Consider the following 15,491-nt stretch of genomic DNA (forward strand, 5'->3'; position numbering starts at 1 on the left):
CTCTCACAGAACAAAGAGAAGAGGAGTCCCTGTCAGGCAGTTTGTCAGGAGACCTGGGGGAGCAGTCGGACGCCCTGACAGCGCTGCCTCCCTGTGTTTACACTAGAACATCGTGTCCTATAGACAGAGTTCTGGTTGATTGCCATGAATGTTATGGGAGAAAGATCCTGGAATGGCCAATGTATATAAAGATACAATACCTAGATTCCATAGGGATCCCTCAAAGAAACAGAAAAAGGGGAGGAAACAAGCTTAAATGCAGGAGGGAAAAAGGGAACGGGACCAGGAAACAGGCTCTGCCTCTGCGGCCCGCGGCCCTTCCTCACCAACTGCTCTTCACTGACCTGCTGGAGTACATTTCCTGACCTCATCACCCCACCCTGCGCGCTGAAAGGCAATCTTTAAGACAACTTCCAAGAAAAAACTTCTAAGAGCTTTAAAGATACCTTGGCCCAGATTTCGCAAAGATTTTAAAACCCTAAGTTATAAAAAGCCTAAAATAAAAGATAAAGTGTCTCCTTTCAGATTCCGTAAGAACCTGGAGGAAAAGATCTGCATTTCTAATTCTCAAAATATACGGATTATAACTACTCCTTTAAATTACCTGTCTTCAGTAAATACATTTTCAAGCTAATACTGGATAATATTGGCAAAAAAGAAAGATAACTTTATATAATTTCTTTAATATTTTTCTTTTGTATATTCTCATACTGAGACTATAAAAAGTATATTTCAAAGAAACAGTACTTTTTAAAATTAAATTAATCTTAAAAGATTTTATCAGTTTTTGCTATAAATATGTGCAAAAATTACAATGTAAAAGAAAACGGCAATACAAGTTATATATATAATTTTACTATATGTAGGAAGTTAGTTAAGTTAGATATATAGATACAGATAATAGTAAAATGAAACAAACAAATTTGCAGTGTTGTTTGCAAATGAAACATGTTCAAATTGGATGGCCAATGACAAATCCAAGAAGTTTTCCATTTTGATTAAATTTAAATTTTCCATTTTGACTATAATTCCCTGGAAGTAAAACAGATATTTAGAGATCAGTATTTTTGAAAAATACTTTCGATAGGTAAATGCAGCCTATATTTCTTAATATGCTTAAAGATTTTTTTTGGTGTTTCTTTTTACCTATATAAGTTCATTTTTTTATAAGAAACTTAGAAGATATAAATAATATATATAAAATCCACCCTTAATACCACTACCTAGAAACAAGTATATTAATCTTTTTGTGTTTTCTCTATGTGCACATACACACACATAGTTGTAAAATTATTTTAAGTATAAGGAAAATCCATATATATAAATGGTGTAAGTAATACTATGTCAATATTAAAATGCATAAGTACTAAAGTTAACTCACCTCTTTCTTTAAGATTCCGAAATAGCTTAGATGATCCTTTCCAAACTGGTGGTGTTTCTGAGAGCATTTGATTTAATTCCTGTGACATAAGGTATCATAATGCTGATTAATAGGTAAATAAATTATAGACTAGATCAAAGATATTTTAATGCCTATGTAAAAAAATTCTTCACTTGGAAGACCTGAGACATAGCTGTATTTATCCTATTCTCCACCTGTAGTTCATTCAGTCACAAAACCCAATATCTGCACATAGTCAAACAGAAAGTAAATGATAAAGATGCTCTATTAGAGCTATCAAAAATTTCAGATAAATTTAATAGAGTAACATAAATGATCATCAAATTAAGATAAAACAGTGAGTCTAAGTTGTAGAGCCCGTTAGAAAAGGACATTTTCATGAAAGCCATTGGAACAGGTGGAGTTCCTAATTAAGGTCATGATGGTCCTCAGGCTTCACAAAGTGTCTGTTCTCTGGAGCCTTTTTTACTTTAGGGGGCCTTGTGGTAGAAGTAAATGAACAAAGGATTATATCAGGAAGATTAAAGAATATCTTAATAGTGACTCAAAAAATTATAACATTAGATGAAGTGGGAGGAAAAGGACATTGAGTTATTGTGGACACCTTTCAATTTATTTTTCCTAATTTTAAGTTAAATACTCAGTAAAGAATACAGACTTCAATTGTTGATAAGTCAGTTTTGTTTTGTTTTTTACTCAAACTATCACAGCTGGTGGTGGGGGAACTATTTTGGAAAATATAAACATTTGAGTTACTCTAAATATTAAAACAAATTTGAATTTATTGTATATACTGTGCTGAAAATAACTGTGAAAATTATAATTTGGTTAAATGTGAAGAAAAATTATTTAAGTATTTGGTAAGATATCTTGAAATAATTTGAATTTTAAAATTAGTCTGCTAAAAAACACAAAAAACTACTTCTATTTCCAGATCTGATTCTTGCTACTTGAAGTCTGGTTACCCAATAGTCCAGGTATCATTACCTGGTCAAATTTAGAAGCACTTTAGATAAACCCTCCTCATGCAGTTGTACCTAAAAATGTTCTGTGACATTTACAAATCATCTTTTTCACTACAAAGTGGAGTTAGCATGCAAAAAGGACTCCCTGGGTGCCAAAGACAGGAGAGGTATTTTTAGGGGATTTGTGGGCTTGCTGAAGCCCATCTGTGAATCCTGGCTGTCACTTCCTTCCTGGTGCTGTCCCTGCACTGCAGGGAACAGATGCCACCAGGTACTGGGTAGCAGTAGCAGAGAGGGAAAAACTCAGGTATGAAAAATGATGAGAAGCTGGGATATTTACTGCTTAAACAACACTAAACTCATAAATATTTTTGTTAGAGCAAGAGATTAAAAAGCATTTTGAATGTATTTTATATACTTTATTTTTGCTATCTCTATTATATAAACATTAACTTCTCTTTCATTGTAACTGTTTCTGTGTATTCAATTTAAACTTAGCCAGCATTTAAGACCAAAAAATCATAGCTACCTTTCATTGAGTGCCCTCATGTGGTTTGCAATGGGCTATTACAATATCTTATTTAATTATAAAAGATGATCCTCATTTTGCATATTTTACTGAGTCTTAAAAAAGATAAAGTAACACACCCAGGGCCACACAATTGGTAAAAGACTGGCCATATCCTTCTGAAAACATATTTTTGCAAAGACATATGCACCCCTATGTTCATTATTTATGGTGGCCAAGATATGGAGACAACCAAAGTGTCCTTCAATGGATGACAGGATAAAGAAGAGGTGGTACATATCAATCTATACAATAGAACACTACTCAGCTGTAAGAAAAGATGACATCCTGTTGTATCACCAGGAGCTGCTGCCTCATGGCCATGCACATGCAGGTATACGTTCCCATTGGATTTGGACAGATGGTAAAGAAACAGTGGAGCCAAAAAATGGTGTGCCATTCCTTTACTAAAGTCTCACACTGGCCGATGAGCAAACAGGCAGGGAAACACTTCCCTCTTCATTCAAAGCTCACAAAGCCCCGACACATTCTCTGGTTTCACAACCAGGAGAATTTTCTCCGGTTCCTCCTATAATCCAAGGCCTACCAGTCTCAGTAGGGCTGCCAAAGCCCCTCAGCTCTGGTTCCCCGTCTGCATACCTTCTCTCTCTATACAAACTGGCTTCTTCTTCAGCACTCTGCATTCTCTCTGCAAACATGGCTTCTTCCCTGCCTCTTCTCCTTCTTCTCTCTCCTTTTTTTTCAAAACTTTCTGGAGTGAAAACCTCTCCTTCAGCAAACATTAGCAAAGTAATGGCTATTCCCAAGCAGGAAGGTAATTTGCAATTTCACAGACTACATATACCTGGTGCTGCCCAGCCCCCAATGCAAAATACAGGCAAACATAAAAATCATATTCTACAAACTTATTTGACCAACACCTGTCATTTGCAGATGGATGGTACTCGAGAATATTACACTAAGCGAAATAAATCAGTCAGAAAAAGCTAAAAACCACATGATTTCACTCATATATGGGATATAAAACTAAAACTCATAGACACAGACAACAGTGTGGTAGTTACCAGAGGGAAGGAGGATGGCGGGTAGTAAAGGAAACGGGGCCAAACATGGTGGTAGAAGATGACTGATTTTGGGTGACGGGCACACAAGGCAGTATATAGATCATGTATCACAGAAATCTATACTTGAAACCTATATAATCTCATTAACCAACGTCACCTCAATTAATTTAATTAAAAATATATAATAACATCTTGTACCTCTGTTAGGTATACTAAATATATAATGGCTTTTCTTGCTATGTAAAATGTATCTTATTTGATAGTACAGTTCCAAATTTCTATTGCTGGTGCTGAAACATTTCATTAACTTTGGTTCATGGATGTTATATGCAGCAGCAACTTTTACCAATTTTGAACAAAGTTAAAATCATGTATTTTTTATATTTTTCTCTCAATAATGGTTTGCTACAGTTCCAACCCTTAGAACCACTTTAAGTTATAGGCTGAATTGTGTCTGCCTCAAATTCACATTTGAAGTCATAACTCTCAGTACCTCAGAATGTGACTGTATTTGGAAATAGGGCCTTTAAAGAGGTAATTCATATTATTAAATAAGGTCATTACAGTGGGCTCTAATCCAATATGACTGGTGTCCTTATAAGAAGAGATTAGGATCAGACACATACAGAGGAAACATGTGAAGACAACAGAGGGAGAGGGCCATCTACAAGCCAAGGAGAGGCCTCAAAAGAAATCAAGCCTGCCAACACTTTGACCTTGGACTTCCAGCCTCCTGAACTAGGACAAATTAAATTTCTGTAGTTTAAGCCACCCAGCCTATAGTGCTTGTTATGGCAGCCCGAGTAAATTAATGCAAAACATTAGTTTACACCTGTAATAAGTAAGTCATAGTTGTGATAGCCACATATTTACATTATATCTAATTTTAAAGAGAATGTCTCTAAAGTTTCATAAGTAAACAACGTTTGCTGCAGGCTCTTTGAGGATTCTTTTTAACTGGTTAAGGAAGTCCCCTAGATTCCTATGCTAATACTGTTCTCTCTTTTTATATTTGAAGTTTATTATACATGTAAAAGCACAAAAAAGAATATATGAAAAGTTTAAAGTTAAAAATTGTTAAGAAATAGAAAATAACCAGTCCTTGAGAAGCCTCTTTGCATTCCTCACTTATAATATTCTCCTCCATCTTCCTCAGAGACAAATATTGTCTTAAATTTTATATTTATCATTCTTTAGTTTTCTTACCTATGAATGTATCCTTTACAATACTGTTTCATTTCCACATTTTGGATTTTATATAAATGGAGTTATACTTTATATATTTTTGAATTGCTTACTTTGTCATTCTGTTTCTGAGATTCATCTAGTGAAAGCATTGCTATAATTCATTTGTTTTCACTATTACACAGTGTTCGCTGTGTGACTATATCAAAACGTATTTGTCAGTTCTATTATAGATATTGTATCGCAATCTTTTTGGCCATCATGAACAATCGGTGGACATTTCTATGAACCTGTCCTGCATATATGAAAGTTTCTCTGGGTATTTACACTGGTGTAAAATTACTGGACCACAAGGCAAATTCAGGTGTGCCTTTACTAATATATGCATGCACTGTTGTAGAGTTTAAACCCAGAAGCAGAACTGCTAGGTATAGGATATGTTGACCTTTCATCATTTTAGTAGATACACCAAACTGTTTTCCAAAGAGGTATAGCAATTTATTACATTTGCATAACAGTTATCACTGAACCACATCTTTAAATGGCTCTTGGATGTAATTTAATTTTCAGGAAACAATATATATCACTCTGTGTGTGTGTTTGTGTGTGTGTGTGTGTGTGTGTGTGTGTGTGTAGAAAGAGAGAGAGAGAGAGAGAGAGAAGGAATGTATGTGTATACCTAGAGTTTTAACTTACCTGTTTGGAAAATGACTTCCACATTTTAGCAACTATAATAAACAAACACATAAGAATTAGATACTATTTAATGTCACATAAACCCAAATACAGTAACTATCAACAATCATAACTCCTAACGCCAAACTTTTATATCTAAAAGGTAAAGTTTTTTTAAGCTCATGATTTAAATCAAAAATATTTTATTTATGATGTGCATTTGTTTCATGTATTATAAACTATTTATAATAATTAACATAAGTGGGATAGGAAACACATCTTCCATAATCATTATCTTACTTCGGAAATTTTTGGATTTATAAAGAAAGTTAACTTACTTCATGTTAAGCATCCTATGGTCTTAAAAACATAAATAATAATATTTTCTCAATATTCAAGCTCGAATATAAAATATTAACAGAAGAAATAATAATTTTAAGGTGTTAACGGTGATCTCTGTTGTAATCTATGATTAAAATTCAAAGGCCAGGTCTCTGTAGGGTGAATGGGAAAGATGGGGCCAAAAGGAAAAAGAGATGAAGGAGAGAGCAAAGAATGTGGGATAGAGAGTCTCACCCTGTTTTCCACTCTTCTTCCCTGACAGTGTTATAGTTGAATAAAATTCTAGCAGTCACTTTCTTTGATTGCTCCTCACATTCCTGAAGATCTCAAAAACTATACATCTTATCATATTAGAACAAACACGAGCCATACTGCTGTTTCCTTTGCTCAGATTTGAACACTGGGTATCTATGACTGCCCAAGAAGTATCTTCAGGTTTATATGGGATTAAGTCCTATAACATAGCTGAATTAGGAACTGGTAAGTATTAAGTATTTTGGCTACATTATAATAATGACAACCAGTAATATTCTTATATCCTGATGTGATTATTTCTGTATAATTAACAATAGTTAATGTAAACAATATATCAAATTCAAGATTATAAAGTAGGAATACTTTTTTTTTTTGCTATAAAGTTTCTCTTTCTTAAGAAACATGACATTTTAAGATCAAAAGGAGTATGCTCTAAAATTTAAGGAGCTGATTTCTAGGCAGGTATATTTCTTCTCTATGTAGCAACAACATCCCTTCTTTACTCAGGATAGTTTATACAAGTGTGAAATCAAATCATTGCAGTTATAGATCCATAAAGTAGATTTCAGCATTTAACCTTAATTATGATACTGTATACATTCACTTTTAAAGACATCTCCTTTTATAATGAACAGACCAATGCAAGAAATATTTATCATTCTGTTGCTTTTGAAATACAGCACTAAGAAGAACCCTAATGGCACAGAAGTACATGCACATGCTCTTATGCAGTGCTCAGAAGCTATTCATCAAAAGAGGAAGTTAGACACACTCTTGAGTTTTGTAGGGTTTATGAGATCTCCAGGGTAAATTATTCACAAAAGACATATTCATTCTGCCGGATATGTCACCATGTTCAATATTATTAGCTTTTTCTTATAAAGACTAAAGAGCCATTAAGATTGTTCTTCAAAGGATTTTCTGATTTTCTAAACTTCTTATTAAATGTGAAGTTACCACATATATAAATACAACTTGTGTGAAGAGGGACTTTAATTCTATTGAATATATTTTATTTCTTAAAGCAAAAGGTTGATGTTCACTTTATTTATGTCTAAAATGTTTTAATAATACATCTTTTAAAACTAAAATTAGGGCCCTGGCTGGTTGGCTCAGTGGTAGAGTGTTGGCCCGGTGTGTGGAGGTCCTGGGTTTGATTCCCGGCCAGGGCACACAGGAGAAGTGTCCATCTGCTTCTCCACCCCTCTCCCTCTCCTTCCTCTCTGTCTCTCTCTTCCCCTCCCGCAGCCAAGGCAAAGTAGGCCGGGGCACTGAGGATGGCTCCATGGCCTCTGCCTCAGGCACTAGAATGGCTCTGGTTGCAATGGAGCAATGCCCCAGATGGGCAGAGCACCGCCCCCTGGTGGGCATGCCAGGTGGATCCTGGTTGGGTGCATGTGGGAGTCTGTCTCTCTGCCTCCCTGCTTCTCACTTCAGAAAAATACAAAAAACAAAGAAAAACTCCACTAAAATTAAAATATTTGAAGCTATATGAAAATAATCAATTACTTAATTTAGTCTGAAAGGAATATTGACTTTTTAGGTTCCAATTAAGTAGGTAAAATAAAAAATTTTCTCTATTTTAAACACAAATTTATAATCAACAATCAAATGTATATTTCAATTAACATTTATTTGTACTATAATATTAAGCAAATGTTTATAGAGGATACCTTTTTTTCTTGTTGATGTCACCATAAAATTATATCAAAGATTTTTTTTAAATTATGGTTATGAAATCAAGAGATGATAACATGATAACAATAGCTACCAACATTTATGAAGTAATTATTGTGTGTCAGGTACTACCCTAAACACAACTGACATACTCAATCCTCAAAAAACCTGATGAAGCTGTTATTTTTATTTTTATAAATGAGGAAACAAAAGATTAAGTAAGTTAACCAAGTTCTCAAAGCTAGTAAATGAATGTCAAGGTTTAAACACAAGTCTATCTAATTTCAACATACTTTTCCTACTTTTATATCATTGAGGCAGACTTTGCTCACATACTTTATGAAAAACACATATTGCAACAAACTGAATACAAAGCACAAGCGAGTGCAACTGTCTTCTATTAAATTAGACATTAAAGAGGTTTCCAAGAATGTATATAATGCCAAAAAGTTGCAGAACCACTGCTCTAACACATGGAAAGTTGAAAAATAATTAGCCTATATTTTCCCTGCAGTAGTCACAACTACAATAAAGATATAGGCAGAATTGTTGCGAAGGTCTAACTTCAAAGCCAGTCCTCTGAATTTCTCTATTTATGTTGAATTTAAGAACTGAACAGACAGAACAGAAATTTGATATTATAAAAAATATCAAGAGCAAGGTGGTGTTTAAGTTTAACATATGGAGAAAGGGGACAACTGAACATTTGTGAAAACAGAAGAGATACCAATAAGAGCTTTTGGTAACATTGTGTAACATAATGTCTTTTGAAATACCACATTACCTGAAAAGCTTAAAACAGCTCCACACTAGAGATAAGGAAAAAAATCTTATCAAATTATTAAGATAATTAAAAAAGTGAACTTACATTTGGGCTCATCCGTTGTTACAGCCAAAATAAAATCATATGGCGTCATGAACAACTGCCCTTCACATTCCACAGAGGCAAACAAACGGAATCGCCTCTCCCGAGAGGTAGCATAGAGGTCTAAGTCTTCAGGGTCTGTTCTGCCAACAGCCGCCTAAAGTGAAGAAGGCAAGTCAATCTGAACTGGGGGAAATGCTGTTGTGTTAGAAGTGAATTAACAGAGCACAGGAAAATTTGAAAATATTGTCTTCAGAAGAACTTAATCTTTTCATAAATAAATCAGTCACTTGAACACAATGAATTAATATTCCAAAGATACTAAAATGAATATTATTAAAGGCCTGAGGATTTTACACTGGAAGTTTGAGGGCCTTGTGGTTTATTTCTTCAGTTTCAGTCCTGGAGAACATTAGACTTCTGAGCTAGTCGTTGCTTTAGAGCAGCTTTTCAACCTTTCCCTTCTGCCGCACATAAACTGATTACTACAATTCTGCAGCACACCAAAAATACACAGTTTTTGCTGATTTGACAAAAACACAGGTATAATTCTGATTCAGTCACACTGGGCAGATATTGTTGTGTTGGCTGCTGCCATTTTTTATTTGACAATCTAAGGGAATAGAGGTCAGTGCCCCTGACTAAATAGTCAGGTATTGCATGTTTTAATGTTTTGTTTTGTTTTTTTTTTGCATTTTTCTGAAGCTGGAAACAGGGAGAGACAGTCAGACAGACTCCCGCATGCGCCGGACCGGGATCCACCCGGCACGCCCACCATGGGGCGACGCTCTGCCCACCAGGGGGCGATGCTCTGCCCATCCTGGGCGTCGCCATGTTGCGACCAGAGCCACTCTAGCGCCTGAGGCAGAGGCCACAGAGCCATCCCCAGCGCCCAGGCCATCTTTGCTCCAATGGAGCCTTGGCTGCGGGAGGGGAAGAGAGAGACAGAGAGGAAGGCGCGGCGGAGGGGTGGAGAAGCAAATGGGTGCTTCTCCTGTGTGCCCTGGCCGGGAATCGAACCCGGGTCCTCCGCACGCTAGGCCGACGCTCTACCGCTGAGCCAACCGGCCAGGGCCCAGGTATTGCATGTTTTAAAAATTCCTGCAGCACGCGGGTTAAGAATCGCTGCTCTAGAGGGAATACTAACACTTGCTGAATGCCTACTGTGCATTCTCTATATAGGCTTATTTTCTTAAGAAGTCTATTCTTTGTAGTTTATTAATTTTCTTAAAAAAGTGAAACCCTGATAGACTGTCCATGACTACCACTAAGGAATCATTTATTGGTAGCCCTTAGAATAAAACTAAAGTTGCTAACTCGAGATCACTATAATTACTACCAACAGTCATTCTGAATTCTATCTATAGTTAAGACGAATAGAATTAGAAGGAGTATGTATATGGGGGAAAGAAGTCTCTCGTTTTCCTTAATTTGAAGACCTTTCTCTGTAGAAAAATAATTCTTCACTATTATTTATTTTCTCTCTGAACTATAGCAAATTTATTTTTAACAAAAGGATTATTTTTCTGATTACAAAAGTGAAAAATAATTATTGTATATAATTTAAAAGTCAAAACTTTAGAAATTTATAGATATAATTGTTTTGTTTTCTTTTCCTTTATTTATTTCATTTTTTAACTGAGAGGAGTGGAGATAGACTTCCACATGCATCCCAACCAGGATCCACCCGGCAACCCATATCTGGGCCGATGCTCGAATCAACTGAGATATATTTAGCACCTGAGGCTGATGCTTGGACCAATCAAGCCACTGACTGCAGGAGGGGAAGAGGGAGAAAAGGAGGAGGGGGAAGAGAAGCAGATGGGCGCTTCTAAGGCATGCCCTAACTGGGAATCAAACCTGGGACATCCATCCATGCACTAGGCCAACGTTCTATGCACTGAGCCAACAGGCCAGGGCCTGTTTTGTTTTCCTTTTTGGCAAAAAAAAATGGGGTTATATTTTACTGTTCAGTAATTGGATTTTTTTTACTTATTAATATATCAGGGCCATTTTCCCAATTCACTAAATAGTTCAATAGGTCCTTATTAATAACTGTATACTACTTCATAGTAAATGTTTCTAGCATACATATCACAATTAATTCCAAATAGTTAAATACTTGGATGATTCATGTTTTTTACTGTATAAAACAATGCTATAATGACCAGCCTTGAAAATATTTAGAAAAAGAAAATACAAATTTTAATGTCAGGAAATATATGAACATTCTAAGGCTTACACGAAATATTTGAAGGACAGTTGCAATCTTCCTGAAACAAGGACTTGTATTCATAGAAAAGGGCAGGTAAACTGACAACAATTTCTGAATGCTAGAGTAAAGCACTGAAATTTAATCTGACAGAAAACAAATGGCTTTAGGGAGATTCTTAAGTGGAGCAGAGACAAGGAAAACAGTGCTTAGAGAGAGAAACTGTAGAGAGATAAAGCGCCTGGTACCAGGACAAGCAGCCAGCTGCACATTAATACAGTGCTCAGGTAATCCCTGGGTGTCAGGAAACTGCTTTCACTCTGCCGTGGGTGAGAAGCGAGCCAGTCAACAACTCAGGGTCGAGAATGGGCGATCCTCTACCAGAACACTTCTCAGGGGTCAGTCAGCCATGCTAAGTCCCCTCTACACGTCTATTCCAAGGGCTCCTTCTTCCTCCCTGGGCAAGGAGCCCAAGCTCGTCTGCGACCACAAATGGCTGTCCTGCTTCCTTCTTGCTAGGCCATTTCCTTAGGCCTGGATGGCCTCACTCAACTCTTCTCCAGTGAATGTCCGGAGGCGCACTCACTGTAAAGCTGATTTCGCACAATCTGAAGCCATGCCCCAGTCTAACATCCTGGACCACAGTTCCTGCCTATAACGTCTGTTTGCTGCGACCTAATACAGACTTGATCTGTGCCTTGTTCTGGTACCTGGTGTGGCCATTACTGCCCGTGAGGTGCCAATGTTTCCTCATCAAACTTTCCTTCCTTAAGCGCAGTCTGTCATTTGTCCCTGCAGGCCAAACGGACTAGACCACAGCAGCTGGGATAGCTGATGCCCCTTCTAGGAGTTCATGCTAACAACTCCTCCTTCTCCTTCACTTCTACTAAGTTAGCAAACCCTACTGTCCTCCCTTTAAATTCTCACATCCACCCACTGCCACGACCTTCTCGAGCATGCCCTACTTCCCTAAAATTTACAGTAATTGTCTAACTGTGATATTTACCTTTAATCCATCCTACACTGAAAGTTAGAGAAAACCAACGGAGCTGCAGAATAACTTTGTATTTTTGAACTACCTGAGAATGGGTATCAGAAGAAATCGACCAAGTAGAGTTAACGGTCTTCATTGAGACTCTACCACGTGAATTCTCCCCACTATGACCTCAGCAAAAGTGACCATGATTTTTTATAATGGCGTTAGGTGGCGCCCACAGGTCAGTTGAACATCGCCTTAAAAGAATGTCTGGGGAGGAATTTGGAAATGGCTTGTTTCTGAGATTAAATATATATATATATCCTGAAAGGGAAGAATATGATTTATGCACAAGAGAGATCACCAGAGCTTGAATGCTTAAAAGGGCTTTCTGCTACTGCTGACTTCTTCCTCCACTGCCTCTGCTCAACAGTGTCATATATCATGTAGTGTAATAACACACATTGGCACTGCTGAAACAAAACAAGAACCAGCAAAAAGTGAAAACCAGTTTTTCCCAGGATACTCTGTTACACTGGCCTGATCCTAGAACAGTCTAGTTATCATAGAGACAGGCTTTTTTGGTTGGAGAATGGGATGGGATGGACGGCACACCAGGAAATCAAGACTTAGGTAGGTTTTTATATGCTCTATTCTCTTCCACTGACATACTTGTCTCTTCCCACTTAAATATAGTGTTTTAATCACTACAGCTTCTGGATATATTTTTGACATCAGTAAAGCAAGACTGCATCACATTGTCAAACCTAAAATATTTGTCGTGACTGATATGCAATGTTCTCTTCAAAGTAAACTTGAAAACGAATGTGTCAAATTTAAAAAAATCTTACTGATATTTTGTTTGAGGTGACACTAAAGTTTGGTATAACTTGATTTTTTTTAACTGGGAATGTGAATGTCTATTTATTCGGGTCTTTGACTATGTCTTTCGTAAAACTTTGCAGTTTTCTTCACAAAAGTTTGAGATATTTTTCGTAGATTTACTCTTGCACACTGTATAGTTTCTGTATACACTGTATAGCAATTGTGACTTGGGAATAGAACCTTTTCTTCATATCACATTTTCAATTGGTTATTCTTATAAATGGGAAAGCCACTCACTTTAGTATATTTTCATTGTATCCAACTAATCTTACTAAATTCCTTTATTCATTTTAATAACTTTTTTGGGGATTTCTTAAGTAGAGAATCTTAAGGTCTTTCAAAATAGTGACAGAGATATAGCTATTCCTTTTTAAAATGTATATCTCATTTTCATTGCCTTAATTATTAAAAGTCTAGGTCTCTAAAAATGACGAATCAGTAAAATTAAGCATCCTTGTCTTGTTCCATGTTTTTTAGAGAATGCTTCTAATGAACTGCCATTAAATGCAATGTGTGCTATTGGCTTTGATAATGACCTTCTACCTTCAACCAGAAATGAGTGCTTACCTTGTCTCCTTTACTCACTGAAAATAAATGAGTTTAGAGCTGGAATAGTCCTTAGAGCAGCGGTTCTCAACCTGTGACCCCTGTTTTTTGGTCGTTCGACCCCCACCGGGGTCGCGACCCACAGGTTGAGAACCGCTGCCTTCGAGGTCATCGAGTCCTCTTGTTTCTTTACCCTTTTTACCAGAATGCAAACATAGAGTCCCCAAACCAGAATTAAAATGTGTTGGGCAAGTAGAAGCATAAACAGAAATACCCAAAGAAAAACTCAAAGGGTATTGGACAAAACTCTGTTACACTAGTTTTGAACTATTTTTAGTTTCCAAGATGAATTTCAACAAATGAATTAATGTGATTTTATTCATTCATTCAACAGATATTTGGTGTGTGCCTACTATTGATATATACAGATGAATCAATTATAAAATAATTAGTCAACTAGAAGATTATAAAAAACTGTTTTAGAGAAAAATATGAATAAGTTTAATCATTCTTAACTATTTTCAAACCTTTCCATAGTCCACGTTTCTTTCTCCATAGTTTATGAACAGTCTATTTTCTTAACTAATGACATAAAAGCACAGATGAATTTGATACACACACACACACACACACACATATATATATATACATATATTTTTTTAAACTGTGGTACACTGCTAACCAAGTTAACAAGTTAACATGGAGCGGAGTCCATGAAGTTCAGCTGAGGATATCTGACCTGACCTACTGCAATCTCTGAGGAAAGGGGCAGAGTCAGGTCACTAGAACGTCAAACACTAGTAGGAACTCAGACCTTTAAAAAATTCAACTTTGCTTTTGAATTTTTCAAAGTTTGAAAAAACTAAAACCTCTGAAGTTTTAACAGCATTGTTATGAACATTCATAAACAACAATCAATAAATAAAAGTGGGAAATAATATTTAAACCAGTTTATTAATCCTCTTGGTGGCCTTGCTTGCCTACACATGGTAATGACCTTGTATCATGTGATGTCCTGAGGCTATAAAAAAACAAACAAGCCCTGGCTGGTTGGCTCAATGGTAGAGTGTCGGCCTGGCATGTGGATGTCCTGGGTTCGATTCCCAATTAGAGCACATAGTAGAAGCACCCACCTGCTTCTCCACTCTTCCCTCTCTCCTTTCTCTCTATATCTCTCTTCCCCTCCTGCAGCCAAGGCTCCATTGGAGCAAACTGGCCCAGGCGCTGAGGATGGTTCCATGGCCTCTGCCTCAGGCGCTAGAATGGCTTCAGTTGCAACAGAGCAACACCCCAGACGGGCAGAGCATCGCCCCCTGGTGGATCCTGGTCAGGTGCATGCGGGAGTCTGTCTGACTGCCTACTGCTTCTCACTTCAGAAAAATACAAAACAAACAAACAAACATGTACAGCCATTTCCCTCGAGCACACTGGCAAGAACCTGTGGGTATGATCCTATATTACAAGGAACACAAGAAATACACCTGTGTTTGCTGGCTGATCAATTTAAAACCTTTTTTGCTTACCTAAATGTAATATATTTTTTCATTTCTAGAGCCTAAAATTAGTCTAAGCATCTTTTAATAATACAGACTGTCTTAGTAATACTTTTTATGTCAAAAATTGCCCATTTGGTAAAAACTCATCAGTAGGTATAATGTATCTAAACTGAATGGAAAAGTTAATCTGAAAGCCAAACTCCTGAATTACATCTATATAGTTGTTAAAACATTAATTGCTAAAATGAAAGTTTTTATTATCAATCCAGTAGCATGCACTTAAAAAAATAAGTCTTTCAAACGCTATTTCGAAATGATCTAGTACAATTAGATCATTTGTGAACTGCAGGGAAGAGACAGGAGCTATAGAATTCACGTTCATTAAGAAAAAATCTTATTTTTTACAGGTTGACAGTC

At 36.5% G+C, this 15,491-nt stretch overlaps 1 protein-coding gene across 4 annotated transcripts in view; it reads right to left on the reverse strand.

The window, feature by feature from the left end:
- MICU3 (mitochondrial calcium uptake family member 3) overlaps positions 1-15,491 on the reverse strand; it is a 96,661-nt gene that overhangs the window by 60,354 nt on the left and 20,816 nt on the right. For all 4 annotated transcript variants that reach the window (XR_010726124.1, XR_010726125.1, XM_066236054.1 and 1 more), the window contains exons 2-4: positions 8,963-9,116; positions 5,842-5,873; positions 1,382-1,460 (exon numbers count right to left, since the gene is read on the reverse strand). Coding sequence is in view for 2 of the 4 variants with exons in the window: in XM_066236054.1 (XP_066092151.1) it covers positions 1,382-1,460; positions 5,842-5,873; positions 8,963-9,116 (265 nt within the window). In the remaining 2 variants the exon portion in view is untranslated. The remainder of the gene's footprint in view (positions 1-1,381; positions 1,461-5,841; positions 5,874-8,962; positions 9,117-15,491) is intronic.

Source organism: Saccopteryx bilineata, chromosome 6, assembly GCF_036850765.1.
Source record: "Saccopteryx bilineata isolate mSacBil1 chromosome 6, mSacBil1_pri_phased_curated, whole genome shotgun sequence".
Lineage (NCBI taxonomy): Eukaryota > Metazoa > Chordata > Mammalia > Chiroptera > Emballonuridae > Saccopteryx > Saccopteryx bilineata.